This window comes from Lissotriton helveticus, chromosome 9 (assembly GCF_964261635.1).
Source record: "Lissotriton helveticus chromosome 9, aLisHel1.1, whole genome shotgun sequence".
NCBI classification, from domain to species: domain Eukaryota; kingdom Metazoa; phylum Chordata; class Amphibia; order Caudata; family Salamandridae; genus Lissotriton; species Lissotriton helveticus.
In genome coordinates, this window is record NC_136070.1 from 1,217,549,129 (window position 1) to 1,217,571,769 (window position 22,641).

The 22,641-nt window shown below is 42.9% G+C and overlaps 1 protein-coding gene across 1 annotated transcript in view; it reads left to right on the forward strand.

Moving 5' to 3' along the window:
• The window catches only part of IFT122 (intraflagellar transport 122), a 402,329-nt gene that overhangs the window by 294,711 nt on the left and 84,977 nt on the right, over positions 1-22,641 (forward strand). Inside the window, exons 23-24 of the mRNA XM_078661691.1 lie at positions 1,215-1,315; positions 6,926-7,091. Coding sequence (XP_078517817.1) covers positions 1,215-1,315; positions 6,926-7,091 — 267 coding nt within the window. The remainder of the gene's footprint in view (positions 1-1,214; positions 1,316-6,925; positions 7,092-22,641) is intronic.

The following is a 22,641-nucleotide window of genomic DNA, read 5'->3' on the forward strand; positions in this document are numbered from 1 at the left end:
TTGTCTTATCTCTGAACACAGTAGCCATCTCCTTTTGTAAAGGGAATATGCTGTGGTGTTCACAATAATTATACAAAGCAACAGATATACTACTAGTTATCTAGTAAGTGCAGACTGTGTCTGATGAAATGTGATGCTGATAAAGTTGGTTTCAGTCGTGCACTATACTCCTCACACTCAATAACCATTCACTATCAAATAATTTGGGGAGAAAGTCCCTGGCCATACAGCAGACTAAACCATCTATTCTGCTTCCGAAGCTCGTGCGGGGAATGTTGTTCCATGGTCCAACTTATCTCCTTTAAGTAGCTTTCTACATTGAGGATCCATTTTATGAGCCAAGAGCTTTGTCAGTCTAGAAAAAAAATGCTTCATTCCAATAAACAAAGATTGCTTCTTCGCCTCTCCTATTTTTTAAAGGTAGAGTAGCTATGCGCATGTGTGAGATCCTAGATCTCACACATGGTTGGAGGCATTCTAACTTTTATGAATTCAGAGAGAATACCCATTGGTCAGAACTACAATTGCAATTAGGGAGCTTTTCCTTCATCTAAATTGTATCCTCTCTGATATTCATAAAAAGTGTAACATAGCAGCGCGTTTGCAAGATGCCGGATCTCACACCTGTTTTGAGATAGTCTACCCTTTTTAAACACAGGAATGCCCATGGTAAAGAACTAGGTTTACAAGTAAGTAACTTTTTCTGTTTTGTTTCCAGAGTCCCAATGCTGGTATTCTCATATTGGGTCAAATAAAAATGTAAATTACGTACTATTGCAACACTGTAAATGTGGTAGTCCGAAATCCAAGGTTATCATTGATATATTTGTCAGACTAACTAAAGCCTATACCAAATGTGTAGAATGGCGAACCTTACCCACTGGTATTTCTGTTTGCAGTTCTGAAGGTAATTTGAAAAAGTTACATTTTTAGTTTTTTATGATTGTCAAAATCATTTGGATTTAGAGACTCTGCTACCCTGAATGTTCACATCTATACTGAATATATGTACTGTAAAGAAAACTCTTATGAAACGGCCCTGCCAAAGTTATGTTTCATTTATGCACTTGCGATATATGAGAAGCCACTAAAGTTCTTTTGCTTGTGAAAAGAGCAGCTTTTTTGAATTCCTTCAATGCCAAATGTATAACATCCATTAAATTATTCCATATGAGAGAACATTTCAAACATTTTCATGTTTTTTTGTATTTCAGGATGAGCCTTTCAGTTCCCATTTGCCTGAAACACTTTTTAACATCTCTCGGTTTCTGCTGCACAGTCTGACCAAAGAAACGCCATTGGGGATCTCTAAAGTGTATCCTTTGTCCTGGGATGTTTGATGGGTCATGTATTAGGTGCTCATCAAATCTCTTTTGCTTGTTTTCTATGCAAACTACGTTATGGTCATCTATTCTAAAAGGCACTAAGCACCATAGAAGGCTGTCATCAATAGATTGTCTATTCCAGTCAACTAGCATTTATTTAAATTTGAACTTAACACACCCAGTGCACAATGAAAAGCCTTCATCAGTAATGATACTTTAGACATTCTCAATACAAAGAGCTAGCATGTATGCTAGTGTGCAATACATATTGTGCACCTCCCCAAAATCTGCTTAAATCATTGTCTACTTTTCTTAATAGTGATATTTAATACCTGTTCATGTTTCTACTTCAGTGTACAATACATAATGCACTTCTCCACAAACTGCATCACATACACTCTTCACAACATGCAGCACACCTAAATCTCTCTGTTCTCTTTTATAGAATGTTACCCTGGGATATAGGTTCTTGTAACTGATCATTGACAGCGGAAACATGTTGCTGCACTATCTCACCCAAACTTGCCCCTTGCCCCCCCTTTTTTTTAAGCGTATGAATGTATAAAAGGGGGGTCAAATATAGGCGAAATAGTGCTCTATTGAGTTTTCCTTTTGGTGGTGCGATCTCCATGGCATGACCATGCCGTTAAACACTGTCCAGCCACTCCCTCACTGGAAGAGAAGAGCCCTTGCCCTAACATATATATATATATATATATATATATGTAGATCGTAAGGGTTTGTTTATGGTTTAGGGTGGGTGTGAGTTATTTGGGTGGCAACTGTATTTTTAGGGTTTAGAGTGGGTGTGCGTTTTTGGGTGGCATGGGTATTTTTAGGTTTTTGGGCGGTGTGTTTTTGGGTGGTGGTAAGGGTATTCTTTGGGGTTTATGGTGTGTGTAGGTCTTTGGGTAGTGCAAGGGTATTTTTTAGGTTTAGGGTGGGTCTGGGTTTTTAGGTGGCAATGGTATTTTTAGGGTTTAGGGTGAATGTGGGGTTTTGGGTGGTGGCAATGGTATTTTTAGGATTTAAGGTGGGTATGGGTTTCTGGGCGGCAAGGGTATTTACACAGATTGCAACCAGCCAATCAAAGCATTCCTGCTGACACGCGCATTTGCGATTTGTCAAGACAGTTGTGGCCACCATTTTATGTAACTGGACACGGTCCCAGGGTTGTCAGAATGAATGAGGAAAGAAATAGAAGGGGTCAGTGTAGAAGTACCCTGACCCCATGGCTGGAATATAGGGTCTCCCGGGGAGCCATGTGTATAATATGGTGATTTTTGTTTTTTTTCTCATCCACAAGCGATATTCTTGAAGTCGTTGATGCTCAGCAGGCTCCCTTCCACGGTGTAACATTGCAACAAATTTTCAAATATCACCTAAAAATGGTTAAAAAAAATACATTTGTAGACTAACTCGGACACTAATGCACTTACTGAGAGACCCACTCAAACTCTTACACCCAATCACAGACCCACCAAGAGGCTCATGCATTCTCTTGCAGACCCACTGAGAGACTCACAGACCCATTCAGACCTTCATGCACTCTCTCATAGACCCACTGAGACACTCATGCACACACTCACAGACCCACTGAAACACTTGTGCAACCACCCACCCACTCACAGAGCTACTCAGACACTCACACACCTGCTCACAGACCCATTCTAACACTTATGCACCCAATCACTGACCCACTCACTCTCATGTACCCTCTCATGCACCCACTGACATACCCCCTGAGTCACCCAGATACCCACTCACAGACATATTTGGACACTTGCGCACTCACTCACAGACTGAGCCAGACACTCAGGCACTCATTCACAGACCCACACAGACATTTATGCATCCACTCACAGACCTATTTACACATTTATGCACCCACTCACAGACCAAGGGTACACACTCATGCACCCCCTCAGAGACCCACTCAGATACTCATTCACCCACTCAGAGACCTACTCAGAAGCGCATGGACCTAATCACATGCCCACTGAGACACGTGCACCCACTCGCAGACACACTCAGACTCATGCTCTCACTTACAGACCCACTCAGACACTCATGAACTCACTCGGAGATCCACTCTGACACAAACCACTCATAGACCCGCTCAGACACTCATGCACCCAGTTGCTCACCTACTCATTCTCACGCATCCACTCACAGACCCATTCAGACACTCACATACCCACTGAGACACTCACACACTCACTCACGGGCCCACTCAGACACTCGCACACCCAGTCACAGAATTATTCAGAAACACACATACCCACACAGACTCACCCACTCACAGACCCACTGACTCACTCACCCACAGACCCATTCAGACACTCGTGCACCCATCATAGACCCATTCAAACACTGACACAACCCCTCACAGTCACTCAGAGGCTCATGCATCTGCTTGCAGACCCACTCAGATACTTATTCACCCCCTCAGACACCCACACACCCACTCACAGACCCCCTGAGACACTCATGCACCCACACACTCACAGACCCACTCAGACACCCACGCACCCGCTTTCAGACCCATTCTAACACTTAACACCCAATCACAGACCCACTCACTCTCATGTACCCACTCAGACACTCATGCACCCAGTCATAGACCCACTGAGACACATTCACCCACTCACATACCAACTGAGACACTAGCACACCCACTGAGACACACACACCCACTCACAGACACATTCAGACACTCACAGACTGAGCCAAACAGTCATTCGCCCACACACAGACCAACTCAGACACTCACACACCTAGTCAATCACCCACTCAGAGACTCTAGAAACTTTAGAAAATCACTGAAGAAACAAAGGTTACTGGGATGTTATAGTTGGGAAATAGAATTTTAAAAAACGTAGAAATTCACTGAAAGAAACAAAGGTTACAGGGATGTCTTAGTTAGGCTTATGTTTCACTCATACAAAACCATTGAAATTCAGCAGTTCTAGTTACCTATGATAACTTTAACTTATGCCCCCACGATGCTCTGCTTATGACCTCACATATGACATCACTCATGACATGGTCAGTGACATCACTGTTGATATCTCAAATGACATCACTGATGACATCATCCACAGAACCCCTCACCTACCCACTAACACTCTCATACAATCTATCAAACACCCATATAACCACTCACATACTTATTCACAGACCATAGAACTACTTATACACTCGCTCACTCATACAGCCACTCATAGAACCAGTCACTCAGCCATACAGCCACTCACTCACCCATTCAGCTACTAACAGATCTACTCACTCACCCATACAGCCACTCACACATCCCTTCACTCATCCACAAAACAACTTACATACCCATTCACACATCCATACAAGCACTCACATGCCCACTCACTCACCTCTACAACCACGCATATACACATTGACTGTGCAATACAGGTACTCACACCCTCTCACTTACCCATACACCCACACAAACAGCTACTCACTCACCCATACACCCACTTGAACTCCTAGTCACTCACCCATAAAGCTACTCACACAGGCACTCAGTCACTGATACAGCCATTAACCCACCCATACAGCTACTCACATAACGCCTCACTCATCCATACAGCCACTCACAAAGCCACAAACTCACCCATGCAATAGCTGACACACCCACTCACTGATATAGCCACTCATACACCCACTTACTCAGCCATACATCCAGTCACACAGCCACTCACCCACCCATACAGCCACTCACACAGCCATTCACCCATGCATACAGCAACTAACACACTCACTCACCCATACAGCCACTCACACATCCCTTCACTCATCCACAAAACAACTTACATACCCATTCACACATCCATACAAGCACTCACATGCCCACTCACTCACCTCTACAACCACGCATATACACATTGACTGTGCAATACAGGTACTCACACCCTCTCACTTACCCATACACCCACACAAACGGCTACTCACTCACCCATACACTCACTTGAACTCCTAGTCACTCACCCATAAAGCTACTCACACAGGCACTCAGTCACTGATACAGCCATTAACCCACCCATACAGCTACTCACATAACGCCTCACTCATCCATACAGCCACTCACAAAGCCACAAACTCACCCATGCAATAGCTGACACACCCACTCACTGATATAGCCACTCATACACCCACTTACTCAGCCATACATCCAGTCACACAGCCACTCACCCACCCATACAGCCACTCACACAGCCATTCCCCCATGCATACAGCAACTAACACACTCACCAATACAGCCAATCACATAAGCACTCACTTATACAGGTACTTACACACCCACATATTTACCCATACAACCACTCACACACCTCTACAGCTACACATCTACTCACCCACCCATACAGCAACTCACACACTCGCTCAGCAATACAACCACTCACACAGGCACTCACTCTCCCATACATCTACTCACACCCACACTTATTCACCCATACATCCACTGAAACACACCTAATCACACACCCATACAGCCACTCATACACAGACATTTCCAAGCAAAGTGAGTTCTCAGGCCTCTCATACATACCTGACCGGACTGTAATCGAGTTGCGGTTTGCGCGGAATCCTCACATTTTGACCTTGCACGTTTTGTAAAGACATGCTTTGTTTATACCCCCCAACATTTTGCATTGTCTGACGCCACTCCACTTTTTGAAATAGCTGTTAAATCTTTCGCATATAGAGTATTCAGAGGAGGTGGTTGGGTTTGAAAATGTAGAAAAGTACCTTTGGTAACACTGGCTTTGGTGGATTCTCCCTTTCCTCCAGCAAATTATTTATGCCCTTCTCAGCTTTTGGATCTACTAAGTCAGTCTACTGCTGGACATGTATGGAAACAGGAGGGGCCATACACAGTGGTGTCAATTGTGCCTTTGCTTGATATCTTGCAAGTTCAATACCTTGAGATATGAGTTGCACACCCAGTAGGATGAGAACATGAAAATACTTCTCCCTGTCCCTGGTCAAATAGAAGATAAAGATGTGTTAGAAGGAACAAAGAATCCATCAGAACCAGTGGAATTGTTAATTCTTCTTCATCCTCTATTCTTTTAACCATTAATTCTTCCTATTTTTTCTCCACACCGTAGCTTTTTTTCCCATGCTTTGTGCTTTACAGCTTATCATTTACTTCTGCATGTCCATTATCTGATGTTTGTGCACCTCGTCTTCTGAATATCCCACAATGATCATTTTTTTACTAAGTAGCACTTCTGGATTGTCTCCTTCACTGTATCCCACACCAGTGCTGGCTTATCTTTTTCTTTGCTCCATTCCTTTTTTGTTACTTGTTCAGTTACTTCACTGTTGAGAAGTTAAACACTCATTCGCCACCTTTTCCTTGATACATTTGGCCTCTTTTCACTCTTTTCACTCATTTTCAGTTATCTTCTCTTTTTCAATAAAACACTTCAATAATAGTGCTCTATTATTCACTTTACTGCTTGGATACAGCGTGTAGAAGATGAAATATGTTGTTCTGTCAAATTTACTCTAAAGCATTAGTTCCTAACGTGCATTTAGCCTCCTATGTGCCTATTTCTGCCTTAACCTTATTTCAGGAATGCCCTCTATGCTCTAGCTAAGCAAAGCAAGGCTCTGGGTGCGTATAAACTCGCCCGACATGCCTACGAGAAGTTACAGGGTCTGCGGATGCCATCACGGTTCCAGGATTCCATCGAGCTTGGAAGCCTGACTATCCGATCCAAACCATTTCATGACAGTGAGGCAAGTATAACTTGATTTCTGACGTTCTCTTAACCCATAATTGCTTTTCAGGGCATTTGAAGAGCTAGATTACCCTATTTGACGGCCACATTTAAAGGTTGCTGCATTGGTAGTGGTCAAGCCACCTTATTGCCCATGCTTGCCGACAACATGTCTTGTCCTTGTGCTGGCAAGAGTTCATTCACAAAGTGGACGCTTTGAATCTTTTCACGCCAAGATTTCTCTAGCTGTGTAGGTATGAATTAACATTTATATATTGAGCTTTCCCAGGGAACAAATGAGTGCTGTAGAGAGGAGTAAAAAGACATAGGTGTTCTGCACAGACTGAAAAGGGAATAAGTTGAGATTGTGTGCAATAAAAGTGGATTTCTGTTCTTTAGCCCATAGCAGAAAGAGCTGGTAAGGGTTCTTATTAATGACGTATGAGCTATTCCTTGAAGAGATTGGTATTCAGTTCCTTTTTCATTTGAAAGAATGAAGATGTAAGCATGGTGCGAGGGAATGTTGCTCCAGATCCTTTCTGTGTAGAGGAATTTGACCTCTTGTCTGAACTTTTTCCATTTATTGGTTTTACGCCTGGTGTGATGAGATGTTACTGCAGATCATCGCTGCAAAGAGGAAGACTTATTGTCCTACAGATTTCTATTCCTTGGTTTCAGGTGTAGTGTGATGGGCTGTTGCTTCAGATCCTCACCGCATAGAGAAAGACAACTTCTTGTCTTACCTTTTTCACAATTTCGGGTTTCAGGCATATTGGTCCCATGTGTTTAGTTGGCCATCTTAGTTGTGTTTTATTATTCAGTGATATCCAAGAGTGACAATGCAACTTAAATTAGTTGTAGTAGTCAGAGAAAACATTGGAATGAAGTGTTGAATAAATCACAGAAACAGGTGTATATGCTTGTGTATGTTATATTGAAATTAAACATATATAAGAAATAAAGGGGTTAAAGGAATATTATTGCATAGTACATTCACAGTGTGTTTGTTTACAAGAGTATTAACCTGGACATGTTTAGACATTTGGCAATGTACTCCTAGCCGCCTAGATCCGAGCCTGAGGCTTATTCTCATGGGCTAGGCCTCGAGGAAGACTAGGAGGGGGCCACTAGACTCTTTAGAATATCAGCCCTATGAAGAAGAACAGAGTATGGAGCGGTGTGAGAAACTGGGTGAGGCCAGCAGCCTTGATACTTCTCCAGATGCTTTCTCGCCCTACTGTAGGAGGGAGCTTCCTTTCCGGTGATGATGCGGAGGGCGGCTGAGGTCCTTGGCCTTCAGTTTGTGATGTATTCCTATAGGTTCTGTATCGATCCCCCTATTCCTGACCCTATTCTGGTTAACAAGTTAACTAGCAGCCATCCCATGAGGCAGAAAACCCCCATGATGCAGGAACCGTTATCTGATAAAGCCACACTACGGCACAGGAACGTGTTATCTGATTAGGTCATAACGCTTGCCATCTAATTAGACAAGCGATATTCCTCCAGCCCCTGATAAGGCATACGGAGTTCTCAAAACAAATCAAACCTATGACAGACCTGGGAAAAACCCTGCGGCCATTGTTTTGATTTCACCGAGAACTTCAGCAAAAGAATGTGCTAACGACCAGGTCGTATGACATCCTTATTGACGTATCTATGTCCATCCTTACGTCAATCTCGGCACCTTAAAGGTATAAATATTACCGATATTGCCCTATGCAAACACACGCGGTGGTGACGAGATCGGAGCAGCCAGACTTGCCGAAGCCCAGAGCAGAGCAGACCCCGCTGGCGCAGCCCCGCCTTCCTGACGCGCTGAGAACGAGACACTGCTTTTCTCCTGCCGAGAAAATCCAGCTCCGGCGCTTCCGGGTAGCCCTCGCAGGCCGCCTGGAATATCGAGACCAGAGACGAGAGATACCATCCCTCATTCATCCTAGATTCCAGGTACAGAACTGAATAACCCCTCACAGAGAATTCTCTAGTCAGTCACTTGGCAAACCAAACTTAACTTAAACTGTAACTTTCTATTCCCGCCCACGTATTAGGCTTAGGTCAGGTACACGGGGTAGGCGTAGTTAGAAACACCAGTTGAGTACGATTAGTCAAATGTATATGTGTATGTATTCATTTTATTCATTTTAAACCATCATATGGCTTAGAAACCATATCAATGTTTTTACAGTATTATTTTATACTTCTGCTTTTATTGTATGCACTTTACTTAACCATAAGTATTGCAATAATATCGATCCATTTCTCTTGTATGAGAAAAGAGACTGATCAATAAATAACATCTTTTATTGAACACGCCCGTCTCTTCCTTTCTCTACAATCTGGTGAGACTAAGAATGCACGTACTGACTGAGTAAAACAAGTCGTCTTTTGTTTTCACACGACTCTAGAGATACACTCTTGATTAGGGGAGAGCAAAGTTGTCATGTTCTATGGTTGTCAGAAACTAAATCCCTTCTTGTCTATCCAGGGAGGTTCAACTCCTCCTTGCCTATTCGAGAAAGTTTCTAGTGAACTCTGAGCTAGCTGGCAAAACCCAAAACTTTAAGTCTAATATCGACAGTAGTAGACCTAGTTAACGTCTGGTCTAGGCCTATACTATTGAAGGTATTATTCCAATGCGCAGAGCCTATTGGGATAATAGGAACTACACTACATGGCGCCCAACGCGTTTGGAAGGGCGATAAAACTAACGTAAGACATTTAGAGTAACTCAGTCGTGCTTTTTCACTCAGACCCCCTTTTCCCATAATACTCCAAAGACGTCTGGAGTGGGTAAAAGGTAATATCCGCCAGACCTCGCAGGAGGAAACTCCTATGTATGGTTCTTGGTTTAGTCAACGTTGAAGGATACACTGTTCCAAAATATTGTGCATCTAATCTTTGTTTCCATAAGAAACCTGATCTGCAAACAAACTAAATAACCTTCCTGTCGGTAAAATGGGAGACAGTGATGAAGAAAGAGAGACAGGATAGCAACTGAACTCGCAGCAGCTGATAATGCACTGCAAGACACAGACCCGGATATAATACTCATCCCGGTCATCAAGAGGAAATCTATAACTTTAAAACTTATAGAAAATGGACTGACACCTAGAGGTGGCACAGTCATATTCGTGATTGAGGCACACGAATATCGGCAGACAGAGGTATATTATTCATGGATACATTTTCCAGCAGCAAATGCTGTAACAAAGTACTTCCACTATTACAAAACAGAGGACCCTCCTAATGAGTACACTCCTTTCGAGGAGGTGGAAGTACCACTTAAATTTCAAGAGCATCTGCTCTTATTTAATGGCGCCCTAAAACATAATAATCACATCACCAGGCTCGGTCCACTAGGTAGACCAGGAGCAACGTGGCCGGTCCTAGCCGGATACACACCACATCCAGACATCGAAAGAATGCCTGCACCAGAGCTTTTAATACAGCTAAAACAATGAATAAAATTACATAGACAATTAGTCCAATATGTGATGCGGACTTCAACAATTCAACCAGCAATTAAAATTCCACAGCTGACCCCTCACCAGGGGAACACAAATAAAATTACACCACAGAACATACAATCCTGCCTAGGTAAAGTACCAGCTAAACGGGAACAAATACCATTCTGGTTAGCACAAAAAATCACCCAAATAGAGGCGGTGTTTCCAGACACCACCCCGTTAGAAAAACACAGGATTCTGACTATCTGTCTTCCAATGGGAATCGCACCACACGTGGAGGACTGTGACACTTGGGGTACAGTCTTTGCGTCCATCTACACAAAAACGCACGGTGTTCCATCCATTTCGGTAATACCAGATGTGCTAAAACAAATTCAAGACGAATACGGTCCAGAACCCGCTTTAACTCTTGGTATGAAATTACTAAAAGACTTCAAGCAGGTCTCGGCTATATTATTAGCCAACATAAAGGGAGAAGCAGCAAACGTGGCGATCCGCCAGAGGTTAAAAGAGACAGATATAGCAGACCAACCAGCTGAAATTGCCAGAATTATAGAAAAATCCTATGAGGAACTAGGTAGAGATAGTTTAGGTGGAATACCAGTAAAACCGCAACTGATTGAAAGTCCTGAAAAAATATTTTTTAATAATAATTCAACATCACAAAAGAAGAGCTGGGATGGAAACAAACAATCCAATCCTAAAGAAAAGAAATTCCAGTCCAGAGGAAGGTCTCCTCGGCGAAGAGAAAAATCTCCGAACCAGGGACACAGGTCACCCCAAAGTGACCCCTCTGGGAAAAGATATAACCTTAGAAATAGGGATAATATAAAGAAGCCTGATAGATATCAAGATTTTGATACACGTCCCTCTCAATCTTTTCAGACTTCCTCGCAGAAATCGGAAAGAAGAGGACGATCAGAACAAAGAGAAGAGCACGCCAAGTCCAAAGACAAGGAACCTGCTCATCTAAAAAAGAAACTACAATTTCCAAAAAAGAAGGTAGCCAGTATCAAGGTAGTTAACAATGCCGAGAATACTGAGGACACAACTGAAAAACGGAGAATGGGCTCAGACAATGCTAGACAGCGCAGCAGAAGTGAGCATAGCTCGCAAAGTCCTTATGAATCTTCTGGAGACAGTGGACACGAATGAATATCTTCAAGTGGAAACTGCAGACACCAGAGTTAGCAAACCTCACAAAATATATGAAATAACTTTACGTATAGAAGGGGATAAGACTAGAAAAATAAGGGGACTATTTTGGGATAATCTCTCCAAGGGCTATGACATCCTTCTAGCTGAAAAAGACTGGCCACCAGAGTTTGCCAGGGAGTGCCCTCATGGCGAAGAAATAATTATGCCTGCCTTCTCAAATCATATCCCAATTCATAAAAAATACACACTTGCCAGAAAGTGGGCAGTAGCTCAAGCTCCTGCTTTATATAAAAATCATGTAGGATGGGATGAGGACTCTCCTCCTCACAAAATCCAGTTAAAATCACAACCTACTGCACAAAGGCAGTACCCAATTAAGCAAGAAGCTAAAAAACAGGTAAAAGAAATCCTAGATCAACTAGAATACCAGGGGGTGATTGAAACTTGCACCTCACAAATGAACAACCCTTTGTTTCCGGTCTCCAAACCAGACAATTCATATCGTCTAGTTTTGGATTACCGACACCTTAACTCATGTTGCAAAACCTTTGCAGTACAAAACTCGCACAGTGCTGCACTAATGAATAGCATAGTGCGCAAAAAATACAAAACAACATTAGACATCTCTAATGGATTCTTTTGTCAAAACATAGCACCAGAGAGCAGATATTTGTCTGCATTCTCAATAAATGGCACTCAAAAACAATTCTGTCAGTTAGCCCAGGGGTACAAGAATAGCCCAGGGGTATTCTCAGCGAGAGTAACAGAATTACTACAAACATATGATGACGAAGCATTATCTTATGTCGACGACATATACTTAACAGATGATGACTTGGATACTCACTTGAAGAGGGTGAACACCATAATACTTGGGTTCGCAGCAGAGGGTTACAAATTCAACTTTAAAAAATCTAGAATTGCCCATCTAACAGTCCTGTTCTTAGGATACGAATTATCAAGTGAAGGCAAAAGCCTGGCAGACAATTTTCTAGAGAAATGTGCCGTACTCCAAGCACCTAGAACACTAAAAAATCTACAGTCAATTCTAGGCTTCCTAAATTTCGGAAGAACATACATTGTAAATTACGCAGAAAGGGTCAAACGCCTTTATGATCTAATAAAACCAGATTTTAAAAGAACCAATTGGACTCAAATACACACAGAAATTTTGAGATCCTTACAAACAGACATGTTAATTAAAACAAAATTGGAAACACGTGATAACACACGCAATCTTGTGATTCGAGTCATCCCAGGAAGATGCGGATTCACATACCTGACCTCTAATGAGGGAGAAAAGGTACCAATTGCATTCAAATCACACTTGTACACAGAAGCTGAAAAGAAATTCAGCATTAAAGAAAACATTGTTCATGCAGTTGAAACCGCAATAGCTAGAGAAAAAGATCAAGCGGACGGTAGACACATCACAGTCAGAACAGCGGAATCAGCCTTTGAGGCATTAACAACACCGTGTAATTTACCAACAACAACATTGAATCCGGAATGGATACAATGGGTGAATTCAATTACAACGGACAAAGTATACTACTACTTTGATCCAGAACTAAAAGAATTGAAAAATCTAGAATACGAAAGAACATTCCCTCTGCCTATCGACATTCTGCCCTTACGACAATACGCTTGTGTAATCTATACAGACGGACATGCTCAACCCTCCGTTTGGGGAGAACAAGCATACAACCCCACATGTGAGATTACAAAAGAAGTGTGGCGCGGAGGTAAACTAAGACCTCTATTAACAAAAACACACTCAGTAGAAACTAATTCAGAACAACAGACTGAAATAATAGCATTGAAAATGGCGCTAGATAATGCAGATCGCGAATTCCCGACACTTATAGTGTCTGATTCGTATTACTGCGTCAAATCATATAACAACGATTTGCAGACATGGATTCAAAACGGTTACAAAGATGACACAGGTGCAACAATAAAGCAAAAACTGCTTTGGGAACAAATAGCTCTTTTACAAAAAGAACTACCAAAGACTCACGTGACACACTCACTGAGTCATCAGCGTGATGGCGTTCACGTTGCAGGGAATTCATTGGCTGAGACAGCCACAGTGGTAGCAACTAAATCGGCTTCCATAGCTCGAAATAAGCGTACAGTGAAGTATATTGACGGTGAAACAGTGCTGGCGGTGAAAACGTCATCAAAAGGCGACTGCTCAGCGCTACCGATCAACTATCCACTCAATTATACATACATAATCGATGCAAACTCCGTCCCTTTTGCTCGAATCCCTGGAGTGGGGGATAGAGTGATTCCAAACATGGACAGGAGAAACTTGTTAATAGCAGACGCACATATGGGCGAGGGTCTCAGACACCTCAAACTAAAAGATTCTCTGGAAGAATTACAATCAAGGTACTGGTGGCCAGGCATGAGCCTGCATCATACCATTTTTGTAAAGAACTGCCCAAACTGTAACAGAAATCGCAGTGGTGAGAGAAACGGTGTAATACCGTGTCGTTTCACTCCAGAAAAGATCAACAGTAAAAAGCAAAGCGTCCGATTAACATATACAGGCTAGTTTCCACTTATAATGTAGATCACCAGCACTCGGCTGACGTCTGGACTGTTATACAAAGATCTGCGAGTCTAAATGGCATATACGCTAAGAGCATGCTACGTTTGACCATTGTTTTCAATCTGGCCCTCCAGCCTGAGGGGAAACATGGCCAAATGAGCATAGCACAGCGGGACTCTTCTCACTTCCTTCCTGAGGGATACGGGATGGTGTAAAGAAAAAACCAAGGCATAAAGCTATCTATAACAGAAAGGATATTAGGTTCGGGAGCTGGGTGGGTCAAACATCTAATAAGTGTCCAACGTAGTCTAAATAACTTGCCAAGAAATTCTCTGAAGGGATTCAGTCCGTACGAATTATTGTTTGGAACTAGGATGTTAGTCTTAGATCTTGACAGTCAGACTTCAGTGGTGAAGGAAAAAAGCTTTGATATCAAAGATCGTTTGGCTATTTTACAGGACTTAAACAAAACAAGAAAAGACCTGAGCAACATAAAGTTGAAACAGCAGCCAACAACCACTGAAGAACCACCACCTGTCCCAGCAAGACCTGTCTGGATTCCAAAAGTCGGGGATCTAGTCAGAGAAAAGATCGCGGTAAAGAAGGAATTTGGGCCTTCTTACAGAAAAGCAGTTCCTGTCTTGTCTGTCAACGGGACAAGATCAGTTGTACTACCGCCGCTTGCTGGTAAAAAGGAGAACCGAGTTGTATCCATCGACCTGGTAAAACCACAACATGTGGCCGATAACAAATAGTAGGCCAAGTGGACTCCCGAGAAGTAGTAGAACACCAAGATTTACTACTAACACAGAGGTTCAATCTAAGAGGCTAATCACATTCGAAACGCCTACAGAACTTCAACAAGGACTATGCAACAATGCAATGGAACTTAGACCTCTGAAAACCCAAATAAAAACATTTAGCAGAGACACACCAATCTATAATGAAGTAACAAACGACTATGCAAGAAACAGTAGTCCTGAAGCAATTGGAACACTTGACAGACCTGCATCCGGCTACTTCATAAACTTCGATGATTCCTCTGAAGACCTAAGTGAATCAAAAACACAGCCATCAACAAAAACCTTTAAAGATAAAGTTAAAGTACTTTTGAAACAACTGAAAGAAACATATCTGATTTCTCCATGGGTTGAATTTTGGGTGGGATTTGGTGCATTTATCCTCATACTTTGGCTCATCATGATACTAACTTTGGGACGCTTTATTGAGGGAAAATATGCTAAAATGGACACAGCAAGTCAGAAAATCAACTTGATCCTCAAACCACACACATCTTCACACGTCGAGAAAAGAGAACTTTCTTCAGTCAACTTCACAGCCAATCCTATACCGGGTGGGGTAGCATGGGACAAAACTGACTACGAAATTTATGGTCCGGTTGAAATCCTGAAATATCCACACCAAATTAAGATCTCGTTGAGTGACTTTGTAAAACCAAGCTCATTTGCTGATGATTGGGACTTTGAAAGTATAAATAATATGATGTCTGACTTAGTAATGTCTGCTAAATTTACCAAACATGATTATTTGCAGGGTTCGACAAATTATGATAGTATGTACTGTTATAACCACTATGGTAACCATTTTCTACATAGATCAGCACAACCTAGAAATGTTTTAAATTATAATCAATGGGAACATTGTGCAACCCCTCCAAAAGGAAGCTCAAGAACCGTATATGACAAATATTCATACTTTTCAGGTTTTAACACAAGTAATGCCGAAACATTTTATTTCAAAATGTCAAATAAGACAGGGACAAAGACCATGATAACAAACACGAAATTGATATATTCAGACTCATTCTTTGAACAAATGAATACTTTTGGTTTTGATTATTGGGACAAAAATGTTGAAGTAAAAAGTGTTTGGGGTACAAAAGAATGGCAAGTACAGGGTATAGAATCTTTGTTTAGAGCCTGCATGATCCCAGAACAAATTATATTTTTAAATGACACTGTTCAACAAACTGCCTGCCTTGGCTTAGCCAAAATCAAAGACTTAAATAAACCGTCTATTCCAAAACCAACAATGAACAGCAATAGCTCCACAGATGAAGAGATAGACGTAAATTATGTATTAAACCAAAACAGAACACATCCTGATTGGAAACAGTGGTTGATCTGGCCCAAAGATACTAATAACTGTCAAAACAGATTCCTGAACAAAACACAGGGGTTCAAAATGACCAGGCCAGACCCTAGATATTCCCAAAGACAACACCCAGGAATAATAACCACCTACAGTGTGGGCAAATTATGCCTTCAGTGGCTACAAACTTCCACACTGGCAGAAATTAAGCAACACCTAACTTTACTTACTGATGGTGCTGACTTGCGTGATTTCATTATGGGATCGCGCAAACAGCGTCAGAAACCATTCATAGCAGCCTCTGTATATGCAGCATACAACGAGGCCTGGAAGGTGACTCAAATTGAGACAGCAGAAAGAATACGGGAAATTGACCGTATTAATTTGGAAAAATCACTTTCTGTAGTGGACAATGGGTTAATGACTCTGTCCTCCAGAATTTTTTCTCTGGACAGCATTGTGTCTTCAGCAATCGACATAATATCGCAAGACTTACTGTTGTTACAACACGGTCAGTCTCAATTGCGTTCTATTGTACAGCTTGGCTGGACGTTACAAAATCTGCGTTCAGGCTATGTGCCTTGGCGTTTAATCAACACAACGTCACTATTCAATATCTTTAACCTTACTGATAAACAAATCAGTATGGCCCAGAAGGGTGCTGATTATACAATCCTGAGCATTGAGAAACTTGAGAGATTACCAGTGACAATGTCAGAACGACCTGTCAGTGAATGGATAATACATGGGATAATTAATATTCCAATATCAACCTTCAGGTTTCAATACTGCCAAAAATATATACAGGCTGGCATGTACGAAAAATTGGGAAAGGGGTACATTAAAACAACATGGAACTTGCCCTATTCACATGCATGTGTCAGTAATAAAGGACAGAAAGTGTTTCTTAGTGGCAATAATTGTGCAATGTCACTAAGCGGTACACTTCTGTGTAATGGAATTAGTTTGCATGGAGCCTGTGAAGGGAACTCAAATAACCTTTCATGTCACCAGCTAGGCGCACCTGCAACAGAGATAGAACCATTCTTTCAAAGACTCTATAATGGGAGTTACATTCTAATTGTAGATCGCAGATGCTGTAGTCTTATGCCCGGGACTCCTTATCTCGTAACTACGACTGCGAAGGTCAAGTGCTGTGGACGCTTATTGTTCCCCAGCTCCCTTCCAGACAGGGAGGCAAGGGCATGGCCCAACTTGAAAATTACTTCTATTCGAATAGATACTTTGAGCAGAATGAAAACAGTGCTTCTTCAGACGCCGACCAGATTCACGTCATCAAAAGAAACGTATGATCTCCTAGTCGCAAGGACGACTGCAGAGATTCATTCCTTATTATCAACTAATTCCCCCATACATTTCGCAGAAATCCTGAATGAAATCTTAAATATTTCTGATACCAGTGGAGTCTCAAAAGTATTTAAGACAGTATTTTCGATGGCATTAACACCATTCAAAGCCATACTGGGTATTTTTCCAGATTTCGTCCATTCGATTTTTGGCGGACTTCCCCTCATTTTGGGACTAATTGCAGGAATCCTATTCTTAGTCCTCATATTTCGTTATGGCAAACCATGTCACAGACAAAACACCTGCGACAAGGGAAGAAACAATCCTAGCCATTGGATACCGGGACCGGATATCAAAAATCCTGGGACTATCCCGGCTTAGAGACCTGAACATGACTTGGTTTCTTTCATTTCGACCCATGTGGCATCGATGTGTTTTACCTGTATTGCGGTGCTTGCTATGCGGAGAAGAATGCGTGTTAGACACCTGTCTGACTCTACAATCGGATGCGCCAATGGATGCAGAAACATTGTTGAGTCCAATAAAGGCTCATACTTTGTGCTGCCCTCACTGGCTACCAATCCTGATGACGGCATTCGTGGAAGCTTCACCACTACGATTAAGGGGTAGTGAAGTTCAAGATGAAAGCAGCATTGATCAGGTACGACCTTCTGTCAGCAATTCTAATCAAAACGTCAATGGAGACAATCATGCGCACGAATGCATGGTTACACCTTTTTCCGAGTTAGTGGAACTCTCCCAGGAAGCTGTTGACAACTTTTTCGAGAGTCTAAATGATATGATGTTCTCACCAGAGCAGAAATAGAGACTTTTGAGCAAGCTCGCACACGGCGTTCCCTGAATTTGTCCTTCAACTAGAATAGCAAAATACCATGAACAATTTTCCCTCCAGTTCACGGACAGCAATTTTTTCAGCAGCCCCAAAATATTTTTTACATATTTTTCGGGACACTTATCTTCTGCTTAAAGTAAGAACTATTCTTAGAGAACTAAAATTTCTATTTTTAGATACTTTATAGACGTTAGCTGCCCGCTGGTATGTTCATAATTATTTTATTCTGTGATGGAATGGTCTCGAAACTTTTTTCTGTATTAAGAGCCATTTCATGTGTAAATTCTCATATACAAATTAGTGATAATGTATAGATATGCGTGATTACTTTAGCATTATTCTACAGCTTGAGTGCATATATTACATGTGACTGTTTTTTCCGTATATTTGATAAATTCAAAATGCATTTATGTATTTTGGGGTGGTAAGGTATACACGATACTCTACAGTATGTTTTACTATGCATAGATTCGTAAATATGTCCATAGTTAGCGTGGAGTGGGTGTGATGTATTCCTATAGGTTCTGTATCGATCCCCCTATTCCTGACCCTATTCTGGTTAACAAGTTAACTAGCAGCCATCCCATGAGGCAGAAACCCCCCATGATGCAGGAACCGTTATCTGATAAAGCCACACTACGGCACAGGAACGTGTTATCTGATTAGGTCATAACGCTTGCCATCTAATTAGACAAGCGATATTCCTCCAGCCCCTGATAAGGCATACGGAGTTCTCAAAACAAATCAAACCTATGACAGACCTGGGAAAAACCCTGCGGCCATTGTTTTGATTTCACCGAGAACTTCAGCAAAAGAATGTGCTAACGACCAGGTCGTATGACATCCTTATTGACGTATCTATGTCCATCCTTACGTCAATCTCGGCACCTTAAAGGTATAAATATTACCGATATTGCCCTATGCAAACACACGCGGTGGTGACGAGATCGGAGCAGCCAGACTTGCCGAAGCCCAGAGCAGAGCAGACCCCGCTGGCGCAGCCCCGCCTTCCTGACGCGCTGAGAACGAGACGCTGCTTTTCTCCTGCCGAGAAAATCCAGCTCCGGCGCTTCCGGGTAGCCCTCGCAGGCCGCCTGGAATATCGAGACCAGAGACGAGAGATACCATCCCTCATTCATCCTAGATTCCAGGTACAGAACTGAATAACCCCTCACAGAGAATTCTCTAGTCAGTCACTTGGCAAACCAAACTTAACTTAAACTGTAACTTTCTATTCCCGCCCACGTATTAGGCTTAGGTCAGGTACACGGGGTAGGCGTAGTTAGAAACACCAGTTGAGTACGATTAGTCAAATGTATATGTGTATGTATTCATTTTATTCATTTTAAACCATCATATGGCTTAGAAACCATATCAATGTTTTTACAGTATTATTTTATACTTCTGCTTTTATTGTATGCACTTTACTTAACTATAAGTATTGCAATAATATCGATCCATTTCTCTTGTATGAGAAAAGAGACTGATCAATAAATAACATCTTTTATTGAACACGCCCGTCTCTTCCTTTCTCTACAATCTGGTGAGACTAAGAATGCACGTACTGACTGAGTAAAACAAGTCGTCTTTTGTTTTCACACGACTCTAGAGATACACTCTTGATTAGGGGAGAGCAAAGTTGTCATGTTCTATGGTTGTCAGAAACTAAATCCCTTCTTGTCTATCCAGGGAGGTTCAACTCCTCCTTGCCTATTCGAGAAAGTTTCTAGTGAACTCTGAGCTAGCTGGCAAAACCCAAAACTTTAAGTCTAATATCGACAGTAGTAGACCTAGTTAACGTCTGGTCTAGGCCTATACTATTGAAGGTATTATTCCAATGCGCAGAGCCTATTGGGATAATAGGAACTACACTACAAGTTATCCTCAGTGGCTGGGAAGACTAATCTCTTGACTGATGTACTACAACTGGGAGTCTCCACATCGGAACCCTTACTCCCATTCGACGATGCCCTCACTGACATCCTTTCTGCGTACCTGGTCCAAACCCAGCACAGGGGCTCCTAAAAATGGGATGATTGCCCGCAGCCCTGCTCCTGGGGACCAAAACTTCATCACACAGCACCCTAACCCTGATGGCGTGGTAGTCCAAGCCGCCACCTTCCAATGCCTTTTTTCCTATCACTCTCCCGGATAAGTAATCCTAGAGGATGGATTTATTTGGGAAGAATCTTTTCTTCTGCCAGCCTGATATTGCGGTTTGTGAACACTCCATGCCGTTTGGGCTATTATTCCCACACTTTGTGGGATACGGTTGCACAAGTGCTGCCATAGGTCCCGGAGGAGGCCCAAGCTTTCACAGATGAGAGAGATGCAGCTAAGTTCATTATTTGATGTGGACTTGACACAACTGAGTCGCTAGTCAGAGCGATTTCCATGACAGTGGCCCTTTGGCACCATGCCTCGCTCATGACAAAAGGCTTTTTGGACATGCCCTCCGATGGCACCTGTCTCTTCGGAGACAAAGCCGATTCGGCTCTCAAATGTTTTAAGGATACTCATGCTACGACCAGGTTCTTAGGTCTCTCTGGGGTCCCACGTCCACCCCTATTTGCCTTTTGTCGCTAAAGAAGGGGCTTTCATCCATGCCAACTCCTGCCCAGCCACCACGCCGCACATTCTTCCCAGACTGTGTGGACAAGGGTGCGGTACCCACAGACCTCCTGGGTCAGGTGTTGAGCAGTCATGTCAGTCCGCCACTCCCCCGCTCGACTGCAACAACCTATAAATTCTCCAAATCTGCCCTTTGAGCACCATGGGCACCCAGTTGGCTTCAGGATTCACCATCACCTACCCCACTGGAAGCACATAACATGAGACAGGTGAGTTTTCAGATTGCCCGAAGGGGCTGCTCCCTCCCCTTCAAGAATATCCCTCCCACCTTGCCACTATCTCATGATCCCCCAGCCTAGGATCATCTGTTTGTTGTCAATGAGGAGGTCACAGCTCTCTTGGTGGTTCTGGTTGCAGAAGTAGGCTGTGTTTGTTATTCCTACTACTTTCTGGTTCCCAAAAAGGACAAGGGCCTTCATCCTATACTCTATCTCTGAACTCCCAATCTCTTCCTCAAAAAGGAGAAATTCAAAATGCTCATGTTGGCTCTGGTCTTGTCTGCCCTGGACCCAGAAGACTGGATGGTGGAGTTGGACTTGCAGGAGGCTTATTTTAATATTCCCATCATGCCTGCCCACCAGCACTATATGTGGTTTACGGTAGGCCATGAGCACTTTCAGTTCACTGTGCTTCCCTTTGGCCTTACCATCGCCCCTCGAGTGTTCACCAAGGTGATGACAGTGGTTACAGTACATCTGCGGACGTCAGAGATGCCAGTCTTCCCCCTACCTCGACAACTGGTTGTTGAAGGCGCGCTCCCCCCAGAATGTCGTCCCCCACCTCCAGATTACGGTGAAGCTTCTGCACTCGCTGGGATTCACCATCTTCGTGCCGAACTCACACCTGACTCCCTCTCAGATGCTCCCTTTCATCTGAGCTGTTCTGGACACAGTGCAGTTTTGGGCTTATCCTCCTGAGTAGTGAGTCTAGGATATTCAGGCTACGATTACGATATTTCAGCCTCTATCCTGGGTTTCTATGAAACTGAGTCTGAGGCTGCTGGGCGTCACGGCCTCTGCATCCTGCTGGTGACACATGCCACATGGCATATTTGGGCTATGCTGTGGGACGTGAAGTTCCAGTGGGTGCGCATCAGTGGAATCTCTCCGACATGGTCCAAATCTCAGAGGGAACTGCAGAGGATTTGCATTGGTGACTGATAAACTGCGATTGGGTCAGCTGCAGAACCCTCTCACTTCCCCAACCAGATCTCACAGTAGTAACCGATGCGTCAATCCTGGAATGGGGTGGCCATCTGGAAGAGGAGGAGATCAGAGGACTCTGATTTCCCGTGTAATCCGCACTTCACATCAACTTGCTGGAGCTCCGAACATTAAAAGCCTTTCTTCCTTCCATCAAGGGAAGGTTAGTACAAGTGTTCATGGACAACACCACTGCCATGTGGTACTGCAACAAACTGGGCAAGGTGGGGTTGTGGACCCTTTCAAGAGGCCCTTCGTCTCTGGACTTGGCTGGA